The 25,246-nt window shown below is 36.2% G+C and overlaps 1 protein-coding gene across 5 annotated transcripts in view; it reads left to right on the forward strand.

Annotated features, from left to right (window-relative positions):
- The window catches only part of AHCTF1 (AT-hook containing transcription factor 1), a 97,335-nt gene that overhangs the window by 26,262 nt on the left and 45,827 nt on the right, over window positions 1-25,246 (forward strand). For all 5 annotated transcript variants that reach the window (XR_003514894.1, XM_027564660.1, XM_027564657.1 and 2 more), the window contains exons 4-16: window positions 690-870; window positions 6,437-6,644; window positions 8,375-8,491; window positions 9,894-9,978; window positions 11,322-11,472; window positions 13,268-13,400; window positions 13,486-13,667; window positions 14,085-14,146; window positions 15,003-15,131; window positions 21,398-21,488; window positions 22,551-22,640; window positions 23,805-23,945; window positions 24,606-24,710. Coding sequence is in view for 4 of the 5 variants with exons in the window: in XM_027564660.1 (XP_027420461.1) it covers window positions 690-870; window positions 6,437-6,644; window positions 8,375-8,491; window positions 9,894-9,978; window positions 11,322-11,472; window positions 13,268-13,400; window positions 13,486-13,667; window positions 14,085-14,146; window positions 15,003-15,131; window positions 21,398-21,488; window positions 22,551-22,640; window positions 23,805-23,945; window positions 24,606-24,710 (1,675 nt within the window). In the remaining variant the exon portion in view is untranslated. The remainder of the gene's footprint in view (window positions 1-689; window positions 871-6,436; window positions 6,645-8,374; window positions 8,492-9,893; window positions 9,979-11,321; window positions 11,473-13,267; window positions 13,401-13,485; window positions 13,668-14,084; window positions 14,147-15,002; window positions 15,132-21,397; window positions 21,489-22,550; window positions 22,641-23,804; window positions 23,946-24,605; window positions 24,711-25,246) is intronic.

A 25,246-nucleotide genomic window follows, 5' to 3' on the forward strand; every position in this document is an offset into this window, starting at 1 on the left:
GTGAAAAGGGAAAATAGAACTCCATAGTGTAACTACAGTATGATTTTCTTTAAGTAATTTCAGTCCTTGTTAAATTCAGTAATCCAATTAGTGTGAAAGCTTGGTGTGAAGTCCATTATAATGTAGTCCTTTTAAAGGTTAGACCTCTTCAGGGTTTACGGCATAAAAAGGACTTAAAAAAAAAAAAACCCCGCAAACAGTAAATTTTTCTGGAATGACTCGTTTTTCGTCTTCTTCGGAGGAGAGGCTATATATACTTTTACAGTAGCTGGTTTACAGTTTTAAAGTGAGAAGGATCTAGGTTTGAATTTTAATGGCTTAATGACTGTGTTACTTGAATAACTCAGCTAAACTTTCTAAGCCTCAGAGTGTTTCATCTTTAAGTGGGTGTAACTATATATAGTCCCATATCAAAGGGTTATCGTGCATTGATTAGCATAATGTCTGGAATATGGTAAATTCTAGGTAAACATCAATTGTTGTTCCAACTGCATGTTGTAATTCTTACATCTGAAGATTTCATAATGTTACTCAGATTCACAAGTATCAAATGCAGATTTGTGCTTCTGTATTAGAAATGTTAATATCTGTATAACTAGTAACCTGCTTTAACTTCAGAATTTGTTGCTTATGTATTTAATTGTGTTTTCTCACTTTGAGGAAAACAAATGATACATTCTACTTTCTAGGTAACAGCTATTGAACCTATAATTAATCATGGAGGAGCCAGCGCAAGCACTCAGCATTTACACCCAAGTCTGCGATGGCTTTTTGGTGTGGCAGCTGTGGTAACTGATGTTGGACAGATCCTTCTTATTGATCTATGTTTGGATGACTTGTCATGCAGTCAGAATGAAGTAGAAGCATCAGGTAATTAATTAGTCATTCTTGGCTTAAAACCCAAAATTGAGCACCTGAATATTCTGATGCATTGCTGCTGCTAAGTCGCTTCAGTCATGTCTGACTCTGTGCGACCCCATAGACGGCAGCCCACCAGGCTCCCCCATCCCTGGGATTCTCCAGGCAAGAACACTGGAGTGGGTTGCCATTTCCTTCTCCAATGCATGAAAGTGAAAAGTGAAAGTGAAGTCGCTCAGTCGTGTCCGACTCTTCTCGACCCCATGGACTACAGCCCACCAGGCCCTCCATCCATGGGATTTTCCAGGCAAGAGTACTGGAGTGGGATGCCATTGCCTTCTCCTTTAACAGCAGCTAGGCATATTATATTGGAGCTGGTATACTTGGTGACAGCCTTAGTGCCCTAGGACACGGCATGCTTGGCCAGCTCCCCAGGTAGCAGCAAGTGCACGGCAGTCTGGATCTCCCTGGATGTGATAGTCGAGCGCTTGTTGTAATGCGCCAGGCGCGATGCCTTGCCATCGATGCGCTCAAAAATGTTGTTGACGAAGGAGTTCATGATGCCCATGGCGTTGGACGAGATGCCGGTGTCCGGATGGACTTGCTTCAGCACCTTGTACACGTACACGGAGTAGCTCTCCTTGTGGCTGCGCTTGCGCTTCTTGCCGTCCTTCTTCTGAGTCTTGGTCACAGCTTTTTTAGAGTCCTTTTTAGGGGCAGGAGCAGACTTAGCCTGTTCAGGCATGTCTATATGGATTTTTTTTTTTTTTTTTAATAATCAAAAAAAAGGGGGGAGTCAAAAACTTGTTTATATGTCTTTTTAAAAATTGTTTGCTTGTATTGTTTTATTTTGTGCACCGTGGATATTTTTTGCATGAGTTACTATGTTTTATTGATGAAGTGTTTAGAGACTAAAGTAGTTCTTGAAAGAGAGACATGTTCCCAGATACACAACTGAATAACATCATTCAGGTTATTAAGTAAATACCAGAAGAAGGGCTGAAAGGTATTGATTCTTATTAGACAATATAAAATTATCCAACTATGTAGGATCTAACACTGTTTTTGGCATACTGTTTATGTTTCTGTGGTAAGCCCAAGATAGAAATAAAGTAATTTGATAGAAAACAACAGTAATTTAAAAGTCTTCCCTCACAAAATAGCATCTTGAAATAGAACTAAAGCTTAATTAATTAGTAAGTAAAGAGAGGGTGGTGACTCAGTGGTAGAGAATCCGCCTGCCGGTGCTGGAGACAGGGCTTCCATCTCTGACCCAACAAGATCCCACATGCTACAGAGCAACTAAGCTCACGTGCCGCAGCTGCTGAGCCTGTGTCGAGAGCCTGGGAGCCGCCACTGCTGATCCCACGTGCCGCAGCTGCTGAGCCTGTGTCGAGAGCCTGGGAGCCGAAACTGCTGATCCCACGTGCCGCAGCTGCTGAGCCTGTGCTCGAGAGCCTGGGAGCCGAAACTGCTGATCCCACGTGCCGCAGCTACCGAAGCCTTCTGGACCTAGAACCTGTGCTCTGCAACAAGAGAAGCTACCCACATTGAGAAGCCACCACATCCAACCAGAGTGGCTGGTGCTCACTGCTAGACAAAAGCCTGCCCAGCAGCGAAGATGTAGCACAGCCAAAACTGGATAAATAAAAATTTTTTATAAAATGTAGAGAGACAGTTTCCCCTTTTAGTACTATTGTGCTTAGTCGCTCAGTCATGTCTGACTCTTGGAACCTCCTGGACTGTAGCCTGCCAGGCTCTTCTGTCGTTGGAATTCTCCAGGCAAGAAGACTGGAGTGGGTTGCCATTTCCTACTCCAGGGGATCTTTGCAACCCAGGAATCAAACCCGGATCTTCTGCATTGCAGGCAGGCTCATAACTCATTGAGCTAGAGGGAAGCCCTTTTTTTTCAGTATTATGTATATAAGTCTTCTCTTCAGTAGTAGTTTGCTTTTGTGATTTATGTTACTATTGATTGGTTTATGTAGGAAGAAAAGCTAACCTAAAAACTTTAAAAAGTGTGTGTATTATCTATAAAGTTTTAGGAAAGGACTATTTAACCTTGAGGACCTTCTTGATTTTTAAAATAGTCCTGTAATATTAGTTCAGATCTTTTAATTTTTGGATCAGCTAAGAAAAAGATGCAAATAATCAATATTTTGTCCCAATATATAATAATGAGTATAATTATTAAGAACTGTTGGTATGTAATAAAACTGATTCAGTCAGTTTAGTTCAGTCGATCAGTTGTGTCCGACTCTTCGCGACCCATGAATCACAGCACACCAGGCCTCCCTGTCCATCACCAACTCCCGGAGTTCACTCAGACTCACGTCCATCGAGTCAGTGATGCCATCCAGCCATCTCATCCTCTGTCGTCCCCTTCTCCTCCTGCCCCCAGTCCCTCCCAGCATCAGAGTCTTTTCCAATGAGTCAACTCTTCGCATGAGGTGGCCAAAGTACTGGAGTTTCAGCTTTAGCATCATTCCTTCCAAAGAACATCCAGGACTGATCTCCTTTAGAATGGACTGGTTGGATCTCCTTGCAGTCCAAGGGACTCTCAAGAGTCTTCTCCAACTTAAAACTGATCAAAACTACAATATTTTGGTAAAAATTATATTTGACAAGAAATTGAAGAACCAGATTATCTGATCAAAATTTAGATCTGCAAAATATTATGTGGAAGAGTTTGATTTGGTAGAAATAATGGCCCCACATGCACTTAAGGGAAAAAAGTTCTCATAGTGATGGAAACTACACCTTGAAATTTGATATGTATTGAGGTCTGATTGATCTTAATAAAATCTTGGGTAAATGAAAAAGAATTGATTAGTAAGAATGGCAGTAACTAAAAATGAATTTGTGGACTATTAGAAATGATTTAGCTACTCTTTGTAGAAAATTGATGAAAGAATTAAATAAGCTTAATGGAGTTTTGCTCCAGAGTGTGTTTTGTGCATGATATCATTATAGTTATAAGGCTAATTAAAATACCTGTATTCATAATTAAAACTCATCAGATCAAAATAGTAGAGTTGAAAACATGTTTTATTTCAGTAGTCAGTAGTTCCTTTCCACACGAGTAATTTTATAGTGAAATTTTATAATTTTAATTTTATAGTGAATTTTTTCTCAATTAGAATTAGGAAGCTGGTGAATTTTATAGCATACAAAAAGTTTGAGTTTTGGAGTTTAAGCAAAATGTATATTTTTGTTTACATAAATAATTTATGATTACAATTATTTAGACTTCACTGAAACACACATAACATAGGAAATGAAGTTCCTAAGATTTATCATACTGTAAGTACTGTTTGTAACTTTTCCAAACTTAACAGTGTTTCTTATACATCTTTACACACATCACTTACATAAAGAGTCTGCTTTATTTTCTTGAATAACTTTGCAGTATTCCATTGAATGGATTAGTTATTTTGGCAAAGTTTTATCACTTGCTATTTTCTGAGGAGAAGAAAATCAGAAGCAGGATTGATTAGGGGGGTACTCAAACAAGTATAATGTGATAGGATTTTTTGCCTCTTCATTAACAGCATTGAGGGAATCTACTCTTGCACAACAGTTACAGCAATAAACGAGCCTGAATTTTTTTATGTAAACATTTGGGACATTCTCAAGCAGAATAATAAAAGAATTCCCACAAACCTGTTACCTAAGTTCAACTTAGTTTTCAAAATTTACCATATGTGCATCTGTTCTATTTCCCTTTCCTCCCTTCTCTCTTTGAGTCTATTAATTTAAAGCAAATAATGATTATTTACTACTAATCATGATGCAATTTACCACTGTTAAAAGTATTAATGATTACTTGGTATAGTGTTAATTACTAGTCCATAATGAAATTGCTATGATTTTCTCTAAAGTATCTTTTTGCATTTGAATTGTTTGAACCAGTATCCAAACACATTACATTTGACAGTTTGCATCTCATGTCTATTTAAATGTAGAGCAGTCTTTCCTCTATCCTCTCCTTATTCATTTATTTATTTTTAGTTCCACTGTCTTGCTGAAGATATTATTTTGGAATGATCTATGTATCTTCACGTGGTGTCATTTACACTTTATATTTTCTGTAAATGTAAGTTAGCTCAGATTAGATTCAGATTTAACATTTGACAGGTATCTTTCAGAAGTGCTGGGTATTTCATAATGGTTCACAGCAGGAGGCACATGGTGTCTTGTTTTATATTTAGTGATCAGTGAGTGGGTTTAGGTGATGACAGCATGATCCATCAACCTTAGTACCAGTGGTTCTCAACTGGGGGTGATTTTTTTGCTCTCTAGATTTTTGGTCATGTTTAGAGATAATTTTGGCTGTTAATACTGGAGGGAGAAGGTGCTAGTGGCATCTAGTAGATAGAGGCCAAAGATGCTGTTGACATCCTATAAAGCGCAAGACAGCCCCCACAACAGAGAATTATCTGACACAAAATGTTAATAGGGCCAAGGTTAAAAAATCATACTTGAAATTAGTTGTTTCTCCATTGACATTGTTGCCTAGATCTCTTATTTCAATAGGGCTGCAAAAATGCTTTTAAAGTTCTGTTAATGTGAAAAGAATTTTTTTATTAACTAGGTGTATGTGTTTATCTTGAAATACAATTTGTATAGAAAAGGCAGAATAAATGCATATGTTACTGTTTAAGTACTGATTTTCCAAGTAAGAAGCTGGTACTCAGCTACTTTCAGTGGTTCAGTAAGGTCTCTTATAAGTAAAGAAGGTAGAAACTCATGGGGTTTTACATAATACTTAATATGCTTTATTTGTTTATTTTCATTATTAGTTGTTGTTGTTCTCAAAAGTGCCCTGTTTTTGCTAACGAAGGCACCTTCATGGAATCTGACACATCACCTTAGATTTTGATAGCTTCCTAGATTTCTGGCACAGGATATACCAGGCTCATTGGAGAACCAGCCATTCTCCAAGGGGAATATTTAGGTTGTTACTCCTAAATTTGAATAAAGAAACCATCAGCCTTATTTATGATTGTTACGGAAATTAATTCTTACTTACTTATTTGTTTTTGGCTGTGCTGGGTCTTTGTTGCTGGGCGCAGGCTTTCTCTAGTTGCGATGCCCTGGCTTCTCACTGCAGTGGCTTCTCTTGTTGCTGAGCATGGACTCTCGGGCTCTCAGGCTTCAGTAACTGTGGTACCCAGGCTCTAGAGCACAGGCTCAGTAGTTGTGGCGCACAGTTACCCCACAGCATGAGGGAATCTTCCCAGATCAGGGATTGAACCCGTTTCTCTCTCCTGCACTGACAGACGGATTCTTTACCACTGAGCCACCCGGGAAACCGCAAGAAAATTAATTCTGTTAAAACGGGTAACATTTGATATGTACTGTGAGATTTTAAAGATATTACACAATTAAATGTGTTTTGAAAATTATAACATTTAAAATAACGGTGGCTAGTTCATATAGTCAGTATGCTTTGTTATCACTAATCTTATTTTAATTGACCCCAGTAGTTTTCAGTTGCTGATTGAATAATGGGTGACATACTTGGTTTTATGCTGTTTAGAGTTTGTTAATCTTACTTGTCCTATTTATTTTTTAGACCTTGAAGTTATAACTGGCATCCCAGCTGAAGTACCGCGCATCAGAGAAAATGTGATGCGAGAAGGACGCCATCTGTGTTTTCAGTTAGTCAGCCCATCAGGAACAGCCGTTTCAACCCTTAGTTACATAAACCGGACAAATCAGCTTGCTGTCGGTTTTTCTGATGGCTATCTAGCACTTTGGAACATGAAAAGCATGAAAAAAGAGTAAGGACAACTTTTTAATTATTTATTAGTAATTTCTTTCTGAATATACTCATTTACTAATATTTAAAGATTAGCATAAACGGGGAAAAATAGGGTAGACTAAGGATTGAATGCATAAGTTTCCATTACATGAAATCATGACTTAGTATAAAAAGGAGTGACTTAGTCAAAGTCACTCAGTCGTGTCCGACTCTTGTGACCCCATGGACTGCAGCCCGCAAGGTTCCTCTGTCCATGGGATTCTCCAGGCAAGAATACTGGAGTGGGTTGCCATTTCCTTCTTGCACATCAATTTAAGTTGAGTCAATGTATTTAAAAGGAATTTTGCTGAATTTCCTGCTAGTCCAGTGGTTTGGATTCTACACTTTAACTGCTGTAGCACAGATCAATCCCTGATCAGGGAACCAAGATCCTGTAAGCTGCATAGCACAGCAAAAAAAAAAAAAAACCCAAACCTGGCATTTTAGTCATTGTGGAAGTCAGTTTGTTAGTAAACTTTGACTCTACTAAGATATCTGGTATGAATTCTTTCTGAAGTACTTTTCTGCATAACCATATGTGTAAGGTAGTTTAGTAGTTCTCAGTTGACAGGAAAAAATAAAGACTTTTAAGAAAATTACAAAATACTGTGTTTAAAATTTATATGCTGTCAAAAACTTCCCCCAAATATAATTGTATTGATACTTTTTAATTAAATCTTTATTAAAATTATTGAGGAATCCATTTTATTAATTTACCTTTATTTATTGAATTATTGAATTACCTCCCTTTATTGAGGGAGGTAAGGCACTATAGGTTTTAAGTCATATCTCTATTGAGTTAAATAGATACCTATTTGTCCTTTAAGTTGTCAATTTACTATTTCTTCCTTTTTCTTCCAAGTAATATTAGAATATTTTCTTGAGTAACTTGTCTTTCAGATGAGTCAACAAAATAGTCACCTTTCCAAACTTTCTGCTCAGTTTGGTGTTTGGTTGATTATAAATGTTTGCCAAGTTTGAAGTGAGGGGGAAAGAGAGAGATGGAAAATAACAATGTATATATGCCAGACCTGTTTTTTTTTTTTAACCGTTGGTTCTTTGATGATACTGAGGTGTCAGTAGCCCCTAAAGTAAACATCGACTGTCCTTGCACCTCCTCACACTCAGTTTTTCTGCACAGTGCCAGTGATGCAGTGGCAGTGCAGTTGCCTAGTGGCTCCCTATGGGAATTCCGTCTCCACTGTCTTTGTTTATACCCTTCTATCAGCTCTTGTCTTTGAATTGCTCACAAAGGAATGCCTGGAGAACCTAGCTTCTAGAGGATTTTCTTGAACACTGTGTTCTCGTCACTAATAGCTCTTTTTCAAGGGCTTTGTGAGGCGTCTTCAGATTCTAACTCATTCTGTTGCAGTAATGGGAAACTGACCCAGCTGCAGCAACTGAAGTGGAGTGTTGTGACGGTATTTCATCTCTTTCTAGAGTACCTGTTACTGGGGAACAGTGCGTAGTGGCATACATTTATATGACTGGAAGGAATAGTTCGTGCTTTAGTGATTCTAACCCTTCCCAGTTCTACCTGGGAAATGGGGTGCCATGCTCATTTTCTTGATGTCTTGTGCCCTGTGTGTTTTTGAAGATAAGATGATTGTAAGAGCAGTAACCCAAATTCTTACATGAGGCATCTTCTTCTTTTTTCATGAAATTGTAACTTAGAAGTATGAAGTGTACTGATTTTTGTGCTTGTTATAGATACTACACACAGTTGGAAGGTGGAAGAGTTCCTGTGTATGCTGTCACTTTTCAAGAACCTGAAAATGATCCTCGTAATTGCTGTTACCTCTGGGCTGTTCAGTCTACACAAGATAGGTAAATGTGATATATCTGGTTTTTAATAGTATTTGTCAAGAATGGCATGGCAGTTAATTTCTTTTGCAAAGCTTTGTGCTATATTGCCTCTTTTTAATGAGAGCCACATAATTCAGTGAATTAGTAAGTGGCCATTGAAATGACTTTAAAAGGTAAATAATTGTTCCTATATGTTTGAGTAAGTCTGAGATATAAGTAAGAAGAAATTGTGCTTGCTTGACTTGTTTGGATATAATATATATTTCAGAGAGTAAGCTGATAACACATTAGTAGGCAACTTCTTATTCCTCAGACAATTTTTATGGCCTTCTGTGTTCTCTCATAAGAACATTTTTCCTCTTTTATAATCTCATTCCTTTCTTCTCTTGATTGTATATGCCTCTCATTTTTATGTATCCCTACTTTGTTCTCTAGTTCTTCTGTTGTACTTGCCTTTTGCAGTATATTCCTAAGGTTAATTTGGTTAATTTTCCCTTCTCTTTCATAAGCTTTAATTTTATCTCAGTGTAGCTTTTGAGAAATCTTTCCTTTCAGTTTAATTTCCAACTGGTTAAGCTCATTCATTTCCAGTGCTGGAACAGTGTAAGTATTGATTTTCTCTTATTTTTCATTGATGTTTAGTGCTTTCTTTGGTGTTCCCAATACGTTCTCTTCCCAAACCTGTTCTACTTTAAATTCTAAATACCTGAATTGTGGTCAACTTAGGTTTTTGTGTTAGATTTCCTCACTTTGAGGTTTTGTCTTAAGCTTTAGTACATCAGTGAAGGAATTATTAATTGATTTAAGAATTAAGTCACTTAAATTAATTTAATTAATTAAAAATTAATTAATTCTGATTTAAAGAATTCATTAATTAATTGATTGACAGATTCACTTCTGTCAATCCTGGAGGAAAATTGAAATAAAAATATGGAGATGGCTATTGGAATAGTCCTCATTAGGTCCATATTTCCATCCAAGTGTGATGTGGGCTGGCAGCAGCTTGAGTAATGTGCCTGGTGAAGACTCCATGTGGTGAATAAGAAGACATTTATCTCAACAATTTTTGTATCCCATTTATTTTTTCTTCCAATACTGTCTAACTAAAGCACACCTATGAAAGACAGGGAGAAAGAATGAATTTTGAGTAGCTTTATAGTCTTCCATGTAAGATGTCACCTAAAATATGCAAGCAACATAAGCTTAAGTTAATTAGAATCAATAAAAATTAAATCGGCTATTATTTCAAAGGACTACATTTTGTGAAAACAACCAAGTAAAACTAAATTCTTTATAACAACTTCAGTTTTGTCACATGTACTCAATATTGTACCCAAATTAAATTTATTTGAGCAATAAGAGGTGCTTAATGCATTAATATGGTATTTAGTATTTCTCCTCAGCTAATTTCTGTTCCTTTCAGTGAAGGGGATGTTTTGAGTTTACATCTGCTTCAGCTGGCCTTTGGTGACAGAAAGTGTTTGGCGTCAGGACAAATCTTATATGAGGTAAATGGTGATATGGGTTGATAGTATCAGTTTTATTGTTTGGCTATTTTAAGTCTTTGTTTTAAGCTATTGAGATATTACAATCTTTTCTTCTATTCAAGTTAATACTGTATTCATAATGTAATGTAAAAAGTATTAGATTTAGGAATCAGGACACTGGTATTTTACCAAGGTGGCAATCTTAAAATCTTCAGGTATAATTTTTCTTTAGAATGAAGAGATTAGACAAGACTCAAGCTTATGGCCTAGTTGGTAGCCAGGAAAAATAACCCCACTTTATTGTTCTAATATAACAAGCAGTAAGCCATGGGGTAGACTTTATAGTCTGGTTGCTTACAGTTGTAAGAGAGGATAAATACATCTAGCATTTTAAGTGACTATTTTTCTGACTGAATTCTTGAGGAAGTAGTGAAGTGCTGCTAATAACCAAATAACCATATTTGGTTAGCTGTCACAATACTTTCTCTAGAACAGGCTTTTTAACCTTGTATTTGAGGGTGTGTGATTGGGTTTTAGGGAATTCATGAAGCCCTTCAATTTTGTGTGATATTTTTATGATCACAGTGTCCATGTCATCCCCGAACCCCCCTCCTCCAACTCTCCAGTTCCACATCTGTGGATTCAGTGAATCTTGGATCAGAAATATGGGGGGGAGGAATTCCAGAAGGTTTCAGAACACAAAACTTGAATTTGCTGTGCCACAGCAACTATTTATATGGCATTCACATTGTATTAGGTATTAATAAGTGATCTAGAAATGATTCAAAGTCTATAGGAGGATGTGCATAGGTTATATGCAAGTATTACACCATTTTATGTAAGAGACTTGAGCATCCACAGATTTTGATACTGGAAGAAGGTCCCAGAACCAGTTCTTCATGGAGAACAAGGGAAAACTATGCATTCTTCTAGAGAAAATAGAAGCTATTCGTCATAGCTTTTGTCAGATTCTTACAGGGATCAGTGAATAAAAATTTAAGAACTAGAGCAAGAACTTCAATGAAAACAAAGAAGTAGGTTTGCTGGTTTAGAGAATATGTATTTGTAATTTCATTGCTTAGGTCCAATTTATACCCCAACCAGTAATGCATGAAGGTTCCTGTGTTTGATAACAGCTTTAGAAGATTTATTGATAATTATTTTTGAGAAACAAAATCAGCCTTTCTATTTGTGTTTTATCCCATATGTAAATTTTAGAGCTTTCTTGAATAATTTGTTCTCTTCGGTCTTTTAACTTTTTTGTTTTCTTTATATTGTGTGGAAATTCTTGAACATTTAATTTTAGAATAACTTTTTCTTAGAATCCTATTAAGACATAGATTGGTGTACATTTTGTATTTCAGGGGTTGGAGTACTGTGAAGAAAGATACACACTGGACCTCACAGGTGGCATGTTTCCTTTGAGGGGACAGACTGGTAATACCAAACTTTTGGGATGCCAGAGTATAGAGAAATTTCGATCTCACGGTGACAGGGAGGAAAGCATGAATGAAGGTTGGTTTAAAGCACTTTTATTATATATCATGTGAATGCTTAAGATTTGTCTTGATTTAAGATATATGACAGATATTGGTTTCTAGAGTTTGTACTCCTGGCAGTTAAAAAGTTGGAATACTAATTGTGGGATTTATTTAGGACTGTGTGAGATCTGAGGTATTTCTTGTTCTCCAGATCGTGATGTGTAGAACTCAAGAACTGAATAGATTAATGAGCAACCTCTTTATTTTTATCCGCCTCTCAAAACAGACACACACCAAAAGGTCTCTAGTTGTGACTAGTATGAGTAGTCTCTGAATAATGTTTACTTCTGTATTTTTTGAGACATACACAACAAACATGCTTTGTTGTCTTGAATTTTTTGTTTCCTCTAGTTGTTCTTCCTGGTAAATATTGTGACAGAATGAAAATGGCATAGATTTTAGAATCCAACATGGATTCAAATCCCAGCTCTGTCACTGGTTGTGAAGATGAAGTTGCTCAGTCGTGTCCAGCTCTTAGCGACCCCATGGACTGCAGCCCACCACGGAGGAGCCTACAAGGCTCCTCCATCCAGGGGATTTTCCAGGCAGGAGTACTGGAGTGGGTTGCCATTGCCTTCTCCAGGGAATCTTCCCAACACAGGGATCAAACCTGGGTCTCCTGCATTGTAGGCAGATGCTTTGCCATCTGAGCCACCAGGGAAGTCCTTTCACAAATTATTTAACATTTGTGACTAAGCTTTTGTTTCCTTATCTGTGAGTGGAATAATACATTTATACCTTCTGCAAAGGGTGGTTGTTAAGAATTGAATGGGACAACATGATAGGTTTATTCAGTTCTGAGAATGCTTAGTGGGGCCCTGGTTTAGCTTGTTCCTATTGGGATTTATTCTCATGTATAGCTTATTCATCCTAGAGATTTCCTCTGTTCTGGTCCCCTAATTTTTCATATCCAACTAAACATGTCAAAACAGAATTTATGGAACTCTGTCTCTTACTCCCCACTCATATCTTTTTTATATTTCCTATTAGTTATGTCTTGGATTTTTACTTTCCTTTTTCCTTCTATTGGTCTCTCATCTTTGTTCCTATCTTTCCATTCCATGTACCATTTGGGTACTTGTCTCTCTCCCCTGCCACCAGTGCCTTAGCATATAGCTGGATCAATCCTTCTCAGCTAGAATTCTTCTACAGAGTTAAGCCCTAAAGCCCAAAGATATCCATTTTAAGTATTGATACTCTCTGGGCTTCCCAGGTGACTCAGAGGTAAAGAATCCTCCTGCCAAAGCAGGAGATGTGGGTTCAATTCCTGGGTCAGGACGATCCCCTGGAGGAGGAAATGGCAACTCACTCCAGTATTCTTGCCTGGGAAATCCCATGGACAGAGGAGCCTGGCAGGCTACAGTCCATGTGGTTTCAAGAGTCAGACATGACTGAACTTGCACATGTGTGTGTCCACATACACACATAGTCTCTGGTACTAGCAATGATTTATTTGTGGGAGAACTTGCATTCAAATCATTTTCTACTTTCTCCTTACAGCATCTTGAAGTTGCCAAACTGTTAACTGAAGACAAGCCAAAGTTACTGTTTTTCTGATGAATGCATTTTAATAAGGTCTTCTTGAAATAGAAAAACAGTCAAGATAGAAGTGAATAAACCTCTTGTTACAGAATAAATGATAGAAATGTGTTTTAACAAATCAGATATGAGTTAAACCTCTTAATTTATGGGAAAATCTTCCTACTTATATTTGTTGTATTTATTTTGAGATTATTTATTCTGTTTTTAAAAATTATCTCTTCTTTTAGCTCTGTCTCCTGACACCAGTGTTTCAGTCTTTACCTGGCAGGTGAATATATATGGACAGGGAAAGCCTTCTATATATTTGGGGCTTTTCGACATAAATCGTTGGTACCATGCACAAATGCCAGATTCGTTAAGGTATGATTTCTCTATGTATGTAAAATTCTCTAGGAATTTTTATGTGTAGTAGTTTATTGACTTAATTGTATACAATTTCTTTTAGATCAGGAGAATATCTGCATAACTGCTCTTATTTTGCGTTGTGGTCACTGGATGCTGTTGTAAGTAGGACGTCTCCACATTACATCTTGGATATATTAGTACATGAGAGAAGTTTAAGTCGAGGAGTTCCTCCCTCATATCCACCTCCTGAGCAGTTTTTTAACCCAAGTACTTACAATTTTGGTATGTATTTATTTAACATTACTTTTTGAGAAAAATAACATGTAAGAGTATGTATATTTGTGCTGTGTGTAGTGTATTATCATTCATTTCTCATTATGATTAGTTAACATGTATGGATAAGTTACGATGTTAATTTGATATATGTACACAAGAAATTTAATGATTGTATGTTTTATAGAAAAATTATCAATATTTGAATTTGCTGTAAAACATTAACTATTTCATATTAACTTTTGATAAAGTTTGGTGTCTTGTTAGGATAGAAATACAGGGACAAATTATTTTAAAATTTATTGTATGTAGTAATACCATGCCTTGCCTAGTAATTTGTTCTTAGGATAAATTTTGTTGTACTAATACCATCCCAAATATAATATGTAAGTGGATTTTTTAAAATCTTTTTTTCTTTTTTTTTAGATGCCACTTGTTTGTTAAACTCAGGAGTTGTTCATATAACTTGTACTGGCTTTCAAAAGGAGGTGAGTAAGAAATAACAATTTGGACAGAGTGTTTCTTCTTGAGCTGAAGTCAGATCATGGATTTAAACTTTAGTGTTATTTATATAAACTACTCTTTCATCTTAAAAGGTAGCTTCTGCTAGGTATATGAGATAGCAGCTAGTAGCATCAATTACTGACGGCAACCTTCTAGGAAGAGCTATTAGGGTGTTTATAGCAGCTTTATATGGATGTTAGCTCCTGAACCCTAAGCAAAAGTAAGTCAATACCTTCCTTTACTCCATCTTCTTAATTCTCTTCCTTCTTAAAAAGCGTATGGGTAAATGAAGTAATGCAAAAAAGGTACCTGGCACAGTGGCACAGTGACCGGCTCAGAGTGGATTATGTTGAAAATACTTTTCCAGGAAAACATTAAGTGGCATATCCTTAAAATGATAATCAGCTAGATATGGATGAATGTCATATTTATACTTCATATCAGATCTCTTTCACATTAGACCAAGAAGAATAAACTGCAAGCTTTTTCTTTTGTGTGTATTAAGTTTGTTAAGATCTGTTACCAAGTCTGTCAGCCTTACAGAAGATAACAGGGTTACCTCATATATAAGCAATTTAAAATTGCTTTTTCAGTAGTACTGATAATTGCATTATCAGTAGTAGTATTTGTGACTGACAAGCATTGGTTACCTCAAGAACCTATGAGCTCTTTTCCTTGCAAGAAGTACAGAAAAGTAGTCTTCCACAATTTTCATTCAGTGCCTTTTAGTTTTCTTCATACTGTTAAGTGTAAAGTAGGGTAATGGGTTTATTAGTTATTCTTAAATTTGATTATTTGAATTGATTATTGACTGATATCTTATTAATCATTCTGTTATAGACTTTGACTTTTTTAAAGAAATCAGGACCATCTCTCAATGAAGTCATTCCTGATGGTTATAATCGATGTCTTGTGGCTGGCCTTCTCTCACCAAGACTTATTGATATTCAACCTTCCAGTTTAAGTCAGGTGAGAGATTTTTAACTCTTGTTGTTTCTTTTGGATCATGTCATTAGCTTTCTATTACAACAAAAATCTATTAATATCTTAAAAAGTAAGTTAAGTAGTGTAATGCCAGCTTTGCATGTCAGTAGCTGTGGTTCTTGGATTTGGCTTAAAATTCATACCTGCAGGATCCCATAGGTATAACTTGACACCAGGTCTATAGGCTAGTGAAAAAAAAGCTGACTTGAAACTCAACTTTCAAAAAACAAAGATCATGGCATCTGGTCACATAACTTCATGGCAAATAGATGGGGAAACAAAACAGTGAGAGCCTTTATTTCCTTGGGCTCCAAAATCACTGCAGATGTTGACTGCACCCATGAATTTAAAAGACTCTTGCTCCTTGGAAGGAAAGCTATGACTAGTGTAGACAGCATATTAAAAAGCAAAGACATTATTTTACTGACAAAGGTCCATCTAGTCAAAGCTATGGTTTTTCCAGTAGTCATGTATGGATGTGAGAGTTGGACCATAAAGAAAGCTGAGAGCCGAAGAATTGATGCTTTTGAACTGTGGTGTTGGAAAAGACTCTTGAGAGTCCCTTGGACTGCAAGGAGATCCAACCAGTCCATCCTAAAGTAAATCAGTCCTGAATATTCATTAGAAGAACTGATGCTGAAGCTGAAGCTCCAATACTTTGGCCACCTGATGGGAAGAACTGACTCATTAGAAAAGATCCTGATGCTGGGAAAGGTGGAAGGTGGGAGGAGAAGGGACTACCGAGGATGAGATGGTTGGATGGCATCATCGACTCGACGGACATGAGTTTGAGTAAACCCCGGGAGGTGGTGATGGACACGGAAGCCTGGTGTGCTGTGAGTCCTTGGGGTCACAAAGAGTTGGACACGACTGAGCGAGACTGAACTGAACTATAGGCTAGGAAACATCATGGATGCATCAGGCATGTCATGAGTAGAAGTCATAGTTGTTTTAATAAGCCCTTGATGTGATTTCTGATGGTTTGAGAACCACTGCTCTATAAAAACTGCTCTTATGAAAGCCTATTAGTGAAGATTCCAGGTTTCTGCAAAACACAAGAGAGTTACGGGAGTCAGACTTAGTAATGGAAGACAGGCTTAATTTCCCAATGGATACATAAATAAAAATATTGTAAAATCCACACAGTTTTTAGAGTCACAATACATTTTACCAGTCAGGAGACATTTTTAAACAGTGTTGTCTAGTGACAACTTAAAATTCAACATTTTAACTTGGTATTTGCTGAAAGTAAACAAACCCCAGGTCGTTTTTCCTTGGAGAAAGAGAAAATGTTTTAATAACTCTTTCCCCTCAAATAATGTTTGAATTAAGTTATTTAAATAATTGCAGATATGTAGCGTAATGAATTGTTAGGGAAGGAGCCTTTTAAATATCAGATGAATTGTGAATATTGCTGCTGGCGGTTTAACACCTGCAGTTGGACTCTAATACCTAATGTCATGACAATAAGAGAAATAGTCAATCTATTATCAGGATTTTTTTTTCCCTTTCTCCCCTCCTCCCTTTTGTATCACTGTACTGAGCAAATATTGACCATGTAGTCATGTTCAGTCAACCCTTGGTACCCGTGACTTAGCAGCAGCAGCAATTAACTTACATAATAAGGCATGATATTTGCATATAACCTGTGCACACCCACTTATGTACTTTAAATCATCTCTAGATTAAAGTACTTAATACAACATACATGCATGTTAGTAGTTGCTGCTGCTGCTAAGTCACTTCAGTTGTGTCCGACTCTGTGTGATCCCACAGATGGCAGCCCACCAGGCTCCCCCGTCCCTGGGATTCTCCAAGCGAGAACACTGGAGTGGGTTGCCATTTCCTTCTCCAATGCATGAAAGTGAAAAGTGAAAGGGAAGTCGCTTAGTCGTGTCCAACTCTTAGCGACCCCATGGCCTGCAGCCTACCAAGCTCCTCCATCCATGGGATTTTCCAGGCAAAGTACTGGAGTGGGTTGCCATTGCCTTCTCCGCAATAGTTGCTGGCACACCTCAAATTCAAGTTGTTTTTTTTTTGGAACTTTCTGTAATCTCCCCCACCCCCAAATGTTTCCTATCTGCAGTTGATGAGGAACTGACTGGATATCAACATTTCAGTTTGGTTTTGCTCTTTGTAGAACCCCTTTAGACAAATATTGACTATCCTTAGTTGGTCTTATGTTAGCTTATCTTTGCTTTCCAACTGTGTGTCGTTTGCCTCTTGATTTTGCTTTCTGGGAGATGTTTTCATCTAATTTTCTTTTTTTTAGATTTAAAAAATTTAGCCCCAATTTAAAATTTCTACACGCTCTTACTCTTTGATCATTCTTTTTTGGTAGTATTCTGTTATATTTTATGGATGAAATATCTTCTAGCTCTATGTTTCAGGTTTTATTTAGTTCCTGTATTATGCCTGTTTTATCTGGAGTTATTTTTTATTATTTTAGTCTTTTTGATTTGGTTGTTATTTAGTTGCTCAGTCATATTTGATTCTTTGCGACCCTATGGACTATAGCCCGCCAGGCTTCTCTGTCCATGGGATTCTCCAGGAAAGGATATTGGAGTGGGTTGCCATTTCCTCCTCCAGGGGACCTTCCTAACCCAGGGTCTGAACGTACGTCTCTTGCATTGCAGGCAGATTGTTTACCATCTGAGCTGCCAGGGAAGCCTTTTGATTTGGTGGCTATACTTAAATGTTTGATGGTTCTTTCCTTTTCATATGTTGAGTGAGTCAGTAACAGATTATAAACTGTCTTCTACATAAACAGAGCTCTGAATTGGGTTCATTAAAAAACCTTAGGTAAATTTTGTCTTGGTGGCCCTTGCTCATAGGACCCTGTGGTCAGGAAATTATCCTTCCCTGCCACAGGCTCCAAATTAGTATTAGTGTTCATCATCCTTAAGGAGCACTTTAAGTGCTCCATTTAATTTTTTTTATTTTAGAGAATTAATACCAATCCCCCCTATTCTATATTATGAAACTTAGTTACAAGCAATGATATCTAGTTTTAAAAAGAAGAGTAAAGTGAGAGGTTACTCTGGTGGTGCAGTGGATAAGAATCCACCTGCCAGTGCAGGAGACATGTGTTTGATCCCTGGTCCAGGAAGGTCCCACATGCCATGGAGCAACTAAATCTGTGCTCCACAACTACTGAAGCCTGTGCTCTAGAGCCCAGGAGCTGCAACTGCGGAGCCCACATGCCACAACTCCCGGGGTCTACGCACCCTAGAGCCCCTGTTCTGCAACAGAGAAGCCACTGCAATGAGAAGCCCAAGTACCGCAACTGGAGAGTAGCCCCCACTCGTGGCTTTAGAGGAAAAACCCATGCAGCAGCGAAGAACCCCGTAGCCAAATATAAATAAATAAGTTTTTTTAAATAAGAAAAAGTGAGAAAAAATAGCTATAATTCAACCATTCAGCCATGTTAGTCAAATAGCATTTAGTATCTTTTTGTGATTATTTTGAATCTGGTAATTCAACCCTTGGTTTCTTTCCACTTACATAGATAAAACATGAATAATTTCAATTTAGAAAATAGGCTAAAGTATTTGGAGGCATGCAAATATTGGCATTTTGTTGACTTTTTTCATGTATCTTTTTAAAAACTTTATTCCTAAAATAGACCAAATTGAGCTGAATTGGTTAGTAATGGATATGTCGAGATGAAGCAAAAAAAGCGAGGAGGAGATTCCTTCAAAATGTTAGAGTGGTTACCATGGAGGATGGGAGGAGTGAATGGAAATTTCTTTTGATTAGGTAGGAGGAGACAGGGCTTCTGGGAAATAGTCTTAATCTAGACTTGGATCAGTTTCATCAGTGTCCAGTTGGTAATTAGTTGTTAGTTGTATGTATGGTATATGGACTTTTTGATGTGTATACTTTCCTATATCTCTTTATCCTGCCATATACAATAAAAAAATGATAGTATATACATATATTTGTTATCAGGGTTTTTTCTGTGAATGACATATTGATATACTTTTTCTCTAATTGGGTTGTTTATGGAAAAGCTTTATAAAATATGTAGATATTTATCCTGTCATAAATCTTACAGATGGTACCCCTTTTGTTTGCTCTTCACTGTTTCATGATATCTCTTACCACATTCAAAATAATGTTTTTATAGTCAAATGCATTTTATAGCTCTGACTCTGGCTTAAAATTTTAACACCCAAATGTTTCTTTAAGGCTCTAACTCATTTTCTGTGTGTCAGATAAAATAAAGGTTCAGTTATTTTCCCCCCAGATGATTAGTCTAGCTGTGTTATATCATTTGTGAAACAGGACCCAAAATATCTTTTTCTCATGCTACTGAAATACTGCCTTTATCCGATACTATATGCCCGTATCAACTGGGTTCTATTTCTGGGCTTTTATCTTGTCTCATAAATCTAGTTATCTATTTCTATATCATTTTAATATATTGCTTTGATATTTGGAAATGCAGCCTGGTTTTTTAATCTATAATTTTGGGGAATTCATAGGCACTTACTCTTTTTATTAATTATAAGATGGTTTTATCCAGTATTCCTGTTGGAATTCTTTTGAGCATTTTATTATATTCACATGTTAATTTGAGGGAGAGTTGGCATTTGTATCTTTCCATTTATTTAGGGTTAATTTTTACATCTGTCATAAGAGTTAATGGTTATTTTCCAGTGAGTTTCTATTTTTATCCCTAAATGTTTTATAGTATTTTTTATGAGTAGACCATTTTCCCCATATTCATTCAGAAATAGAGTTGGGTTTTGTATATTCATTCAATGCTATTAATACTTGGCTAGATTAGAATCTCTTAGATTTTCAAGGCATGCAATCATCAGCAAATACAGGCTTTCTGCACCCCTCCCCCCAGTTTATTACTTTATTTTCTTATGCCATTTGGTGGAACCTCTACAGATTATAGAAAAATAATGGTACTACCAGACGTCCTTGTTTTGTCCTTGATTTTAATGTAAATTGTTCTATTGAATCTCCATTTAGAATCATACTGTAGTTTTGGGGTATCTTTATCATATTGTAGCTCTCTCTATTCCTTTTTAACTCATCTATTTATTCCTGTGATTCCTTTTTAAAAAAACATTTGTTGTAGTGAATGAAATTCATAGATTCTTAAAGTGTAAAATAAAGTGTAAATAAAGTATAAACAACTTTGTTGAGATTTAATTCCTATAATTCAGTGGTTTTTAGTATAGAGTTGTGCAACTATTACAACATTCAATTTCAGAGTATTTTTATCAACTCCCTCCAAACCCCATAACCAGTCAATTCCTTTTCCTCCTCTCTTCCAGTCTTTGGTGACCACTAATCTACTGTCTTTGTAGATTTATTTGCTCTAGACATATTGTGTGTGTGTGTGTGTGTGTGTGTGTGTGTTGCTTCAGTTGTGTCCGACTCTTTGCAACCCCATGGACTGTAGCCTGCCAGGCTCCTCTCTCCATGGGATTCTCCAGGCAAGAATACTGGAGTGGGTTGCCATTGACATTTTATATAAATAGAATCAAATAATATGTGGCCTTTTGTGACTTACTTCTTTGACTTAGAACAATATTTTCAAAATTTATCCATGTTGGAGCACATATCAGAACTTCACCCTGTTTCATGGCTGTGTAATATTCCACTGTATGATATACCACATTTTATTTATCTATTCTTCAGTTTCAGGGCATTTTGGTTGTTTGCATTATTGGCTGTTAGAAATAATGCTTCATATAACAGTTTTTGTGTGGATGTTTGTTTTTCAGTTCTCTTGGGTGTATATCTAAGTGTGAAACCACTGAGTCGTATGGTAACTTTATAGTTAAGATTTTGAGAAACTACCAGACTGGTTTCCAAAGTGGCTGTCTCATTTTAACATTAAATCCCATGGACGGAGGAGCTTGGTAGGCTGCAGTCCATGCTAAAGGTCGGACACAACTGAGCGACTTTGCTTTCACTTTTCACTTTTGTGCATTGGAGAAGGAAATGGCAACCCACTCCAGTGTTCTTGCCTGGAGGACGGGGGAACCTGGTGGGCTGCCTAGGTCTATGGGGTCGCACAGAGTCGGACACGACTGAAGTGACTTAGCAGCAGCAGTGTGTGAGGAGTTTCTACACCATCACCAGTGCTTGTTGTTTTTTTGTGTATAGCCATCCTGGGGAATCATAATGATTTTTAATCCTTTAAAATTTTGGGTTGTGAGCTAGAACTTGATACCTCTGTCTCGGATCACATACCCTTTCTTTTCTTTTTTTAAAACATGGTTTAGGAAGAACAGTTAGAAGCTATATTGTCAGCAGCAATCCAGACAAGTTCTCTGGGACTTTTGACAGGGTGTATCAAAAGATGGATAACAGAAGGTAAGATTATGATTTTTAACAATTAAAAAATGCTTTGTAGTTTTAAAATTGTCAATTTACTGTGGGGGGGGTGGTAAGTTACCTTTATTTTGAGATAATTGTGTTCACATGCAATTGTAAGACATTTACAGTGTACCCTTATCCCCCATGAATGATAAGATGTGGCACGTCTCTAGTATTATATCACACACAGGACTTTTCTTCTTACTCTTTGATAGCCATGCTTACTATCGCCAGCCCCCACCCCATTCCTAATGCCCAGCACCCATTCATTTATTGTCTATTTCTATCATTTTGTCATTTCAGAAGTGATCATAAATGGAATCCGACAGTATGTAACCTTTTAGGGTTGACTCTTTTTCATTCAGAAAAATTCTCTGGGGATTCAAGTTGTATGTTTTACTCTCTGCAAACAAACATTTCACACACACGTGTTGTTTTTATTCTGACCATTTGATAAGTTGAAGGCATCATGCTTCTTTACTCAAAATATTTCAATGTTTCCTTCTAAGAACAAGGATATTCACTTAACAAAACACTTTGGAGTTAGAAAAATCAGGAAAATTAATATTGATACATGCTATTACCTAATCTGTAGATTCTATTGGAATATCACTAATTGCCCCAGTAATGTCCTTTGTAACATTTTTAGGGAGAGGGAATTCAGAATCCCGTCCAGAATATATTTTATATTTAGTTTTCATGTTGTTTTACTCGCTCATAATATTGTGTAAATCTTAAGCATTTGTCTTTGAAGAAATTGACATTTTTAAAGAATATGGGCCTGTTATTTTGTAGCCTGCCTCTCAGGTTGTATTTGTTGATATTTCCTCATGATTAGATTTAGATTTTACATTTTTCATAGCAGCATCACGTAAATGGATGTGCTCCCTCATGTGATACCTTGAGCACAGATGCAGCCCGTCTGTCTCCATCAATATTGATTTTAACGTTGCTCACTTGTTTAGGGTGGTTTTTGTCAGGTTTCTTCCCTGAAGTTTCTTTTTTTTTTTTGTAATTAGTAACCATTCTTCATTTTTCCCTTCCATATTTACAAATAAGAACAACCAAATTCTGCTGCTAATTTACGCTTTGTTCTTGAATGGTCATGGAATAAAGTGGTTTTCACAAAAGAGGAATTTGACAGACTATGTAAGTATTATATATATAAAAAAATAATCTTGGTTTATGTTTTGAGTACATAACAGTAAATTTTTAATTATTTTGAAGTTGCAAACTCTTTGAAGAAGTCCCAGAAAGACTTTATTTTATATTAGAGTGAAAAAATTATTTTTTTGATCAAGATTTTGCAGCAGATTGTTTAGATTGGCAACATGTTAGGCATGTTTCCAGTAGCAAGTTTCAGAATTATATCATATCTTTTAATCTTAGGCATTTAATTTATAAGATATGCTGATGATGGAGTTAAGAGAATAGGCCAGTTAACCTCTAAGCTTTATTCATTTTCTATTTAAAATACTTAGGAGTGTAAAGAAGCGGAATAGTAGGGCAAAAACTCAAATCACCTCTTGTCTTCTACTAACATGTCATTAGTTATATCAGGTTATTTATTAGTCTGTTGTACACCTTGAGTTTTAAAATATGCTGTGAATATTAAAACCCATTATGTCCAACTAGTGCAAAAATAATATTAAAGGTAATATATGATTGCCTTGTGCATTGAAAGTACATTTTAAGTTTATTTAGAAGTATATGTGCATTTGTTATTACTGTTATGTCTTGATGAGTGAACAAATTGGACTTTTAAAAAAGTTATTCTTAGCAGAGGATTGTTTAAACCTACAAAATTTGATAGGAGGATATAGGGTTCTGTATAGTGTTTTTGTTGTTGTTTAGTCGCTAAGTTGTGTCCAAAAATGCATTTGTGAACTCAGCCTTAAGCTTGAAATGAGAGGACAGCCAAGTCTACATTATAGCAAGCATGCAGTTATATTGTATTAAGTCTCTGGATCTTAATTTCATTGTCTCACTTTTCCAAAGACTAGAGGTGGAAGAAAGAGTTCTTATAAAATAATAATCACACAGCAACATAGTACTGATTTCTAGTGAATCTGAAGTTGAATCTGTATCACTTTTGTCTGTGCTCACCTCATTCTGCATTTTTTAAAGATAGAATTTGTAGCTGTCGTTTCTATATTCCTTGAGGATACTTGTCATTTGAAGCTTGTCTTTTTAAATCTCACAATGTATAGAATAATTCTATGATTAAAGTAATTTGAGATATTTTGCATTTATTATTTTAATTAAGTCAAGATTTAGTGTGTCAAAACTAATCTTGTCTTTTTTTCTTGAAAGGTACACCGTTATTTGATGGTTCATGTCGTTTCATCGACCCACAAACTATACAGTCTCTCCAGCAGTGCCATTTACTTCTTAGCAATCTTAGTACAGTCTTAAGCTGTTTTGCAGCTGAGGCCCACGACATCACTGAGAGAGGTGTGCTCCTGTCTTATGTAAACGAATGTTTCATTGACTTTTGCTTCTTGAATTCGGGACGGAATACATTTCCTATGCATTAGATGGATTATTGGGCAAAGAGGCCATTATTTCTCAAATGCTAGTTTGTTTTTTTTTTTCAAATGAAAAGCTACGAATGTTGTTAGATGAACCATGAGTTCATGATTAAATAAGGTTGGGAAATTGGGGATTTAAAGATTGTTAAGGCAGTGTATTAGTGGTAGAACTTCAGATTTTTAAATTATATTTAAGTTTTTGTGCATAGAGTTGGTCTTCATAATTTTTCTCCTCTGGTTTTCCATTGAAACAAAATAGCCAGTTTCATATAAAGGCCTGGTTTGAACAGCCTGTATTAATGATACTGTACTAGTTTGTTTTAATGTATAAATCTGATTATTGAAAATAGCTAAATGGGAGTGTAGCTAACATGGAAGCATATTTACTTAAAATGTCTATTTTAGTCAGTGAGTTAGTTTAGCATTTTGGAGATTATTTGTTCAAGCTAAATTTGTTTAAAAATACATGCATATTGTTTAAAATCACCAAGTAGTTACTGTTTTTGAGAACTATAGAGTGTCTTGATTTTTCATTTGTGGTTGATAAATTGAAAACTAAACAACTGATTTCAACTCTTTACAGGTCTTACAGATTTAAGCAATAAATATATGGTTACTCAGCTCATCTGTCAGTATGCACAAGTGGTTCTTTGGTTCTCTCATTCTGGCCTTTTACCAGAGGGCTTAGGTAAAATATTTCCTTAATCTATAAATATTAATGAAACATTCTTAAATCTTTATAATTTTGTTGCTCTATTGTTGGGGTTTCCTTCCTTCTACCGCTCTCTCGTGCTTTCTTTTATTCTCACCTTCTTTTCTTGTATTCTCTTTGTGCCTTCAGTGCTTCACCCCATGCCTGATATGCAGGTGTTGCATGCATGTTTGTTGGGTTAAAAAAAAAAACATTTGACAAAACATGGCTTATGAAGATGGGTTCAGTGATATCACCAGCTATAATTTAGATCCATAGAAGTATGAGTTTAAAATCTAATTTGTCCATCTTTTTCTCTTCAAGGTTCTTTTAATATGGTTATTAACCAATACTTTTTGCCATCAATTACTTACCCCGTTTTATCTAATAATTCATGCTAATATCAGGAATTAGAGAATTTGACTTTTACTACATTTGTGTAGAACAAAAGCCTCCAACTTCTTATATTTCCAGGATTCACAGACTTAGAAGTGTATCTGCCACTGTGCATAATTACTGTTGATCTTATTCTT

This window comes from Bos indicus x Bos taurus, chromosome 16, assembly GCF_003369695.1.
Source record: "Bos indicus x Bos taurus breed Angus x Brahman F1 hybrid chromosome 16, Bos_hybrid_MaternalHap_v2.0, whole genome shotgun sequence".
NCBI classification, from domain to species: Eukaryota; Metazoa; Chordata; class Mammalia; order Artiodactyla; family Bovidae; genus Bos; species Bos indicus x Bos taurus.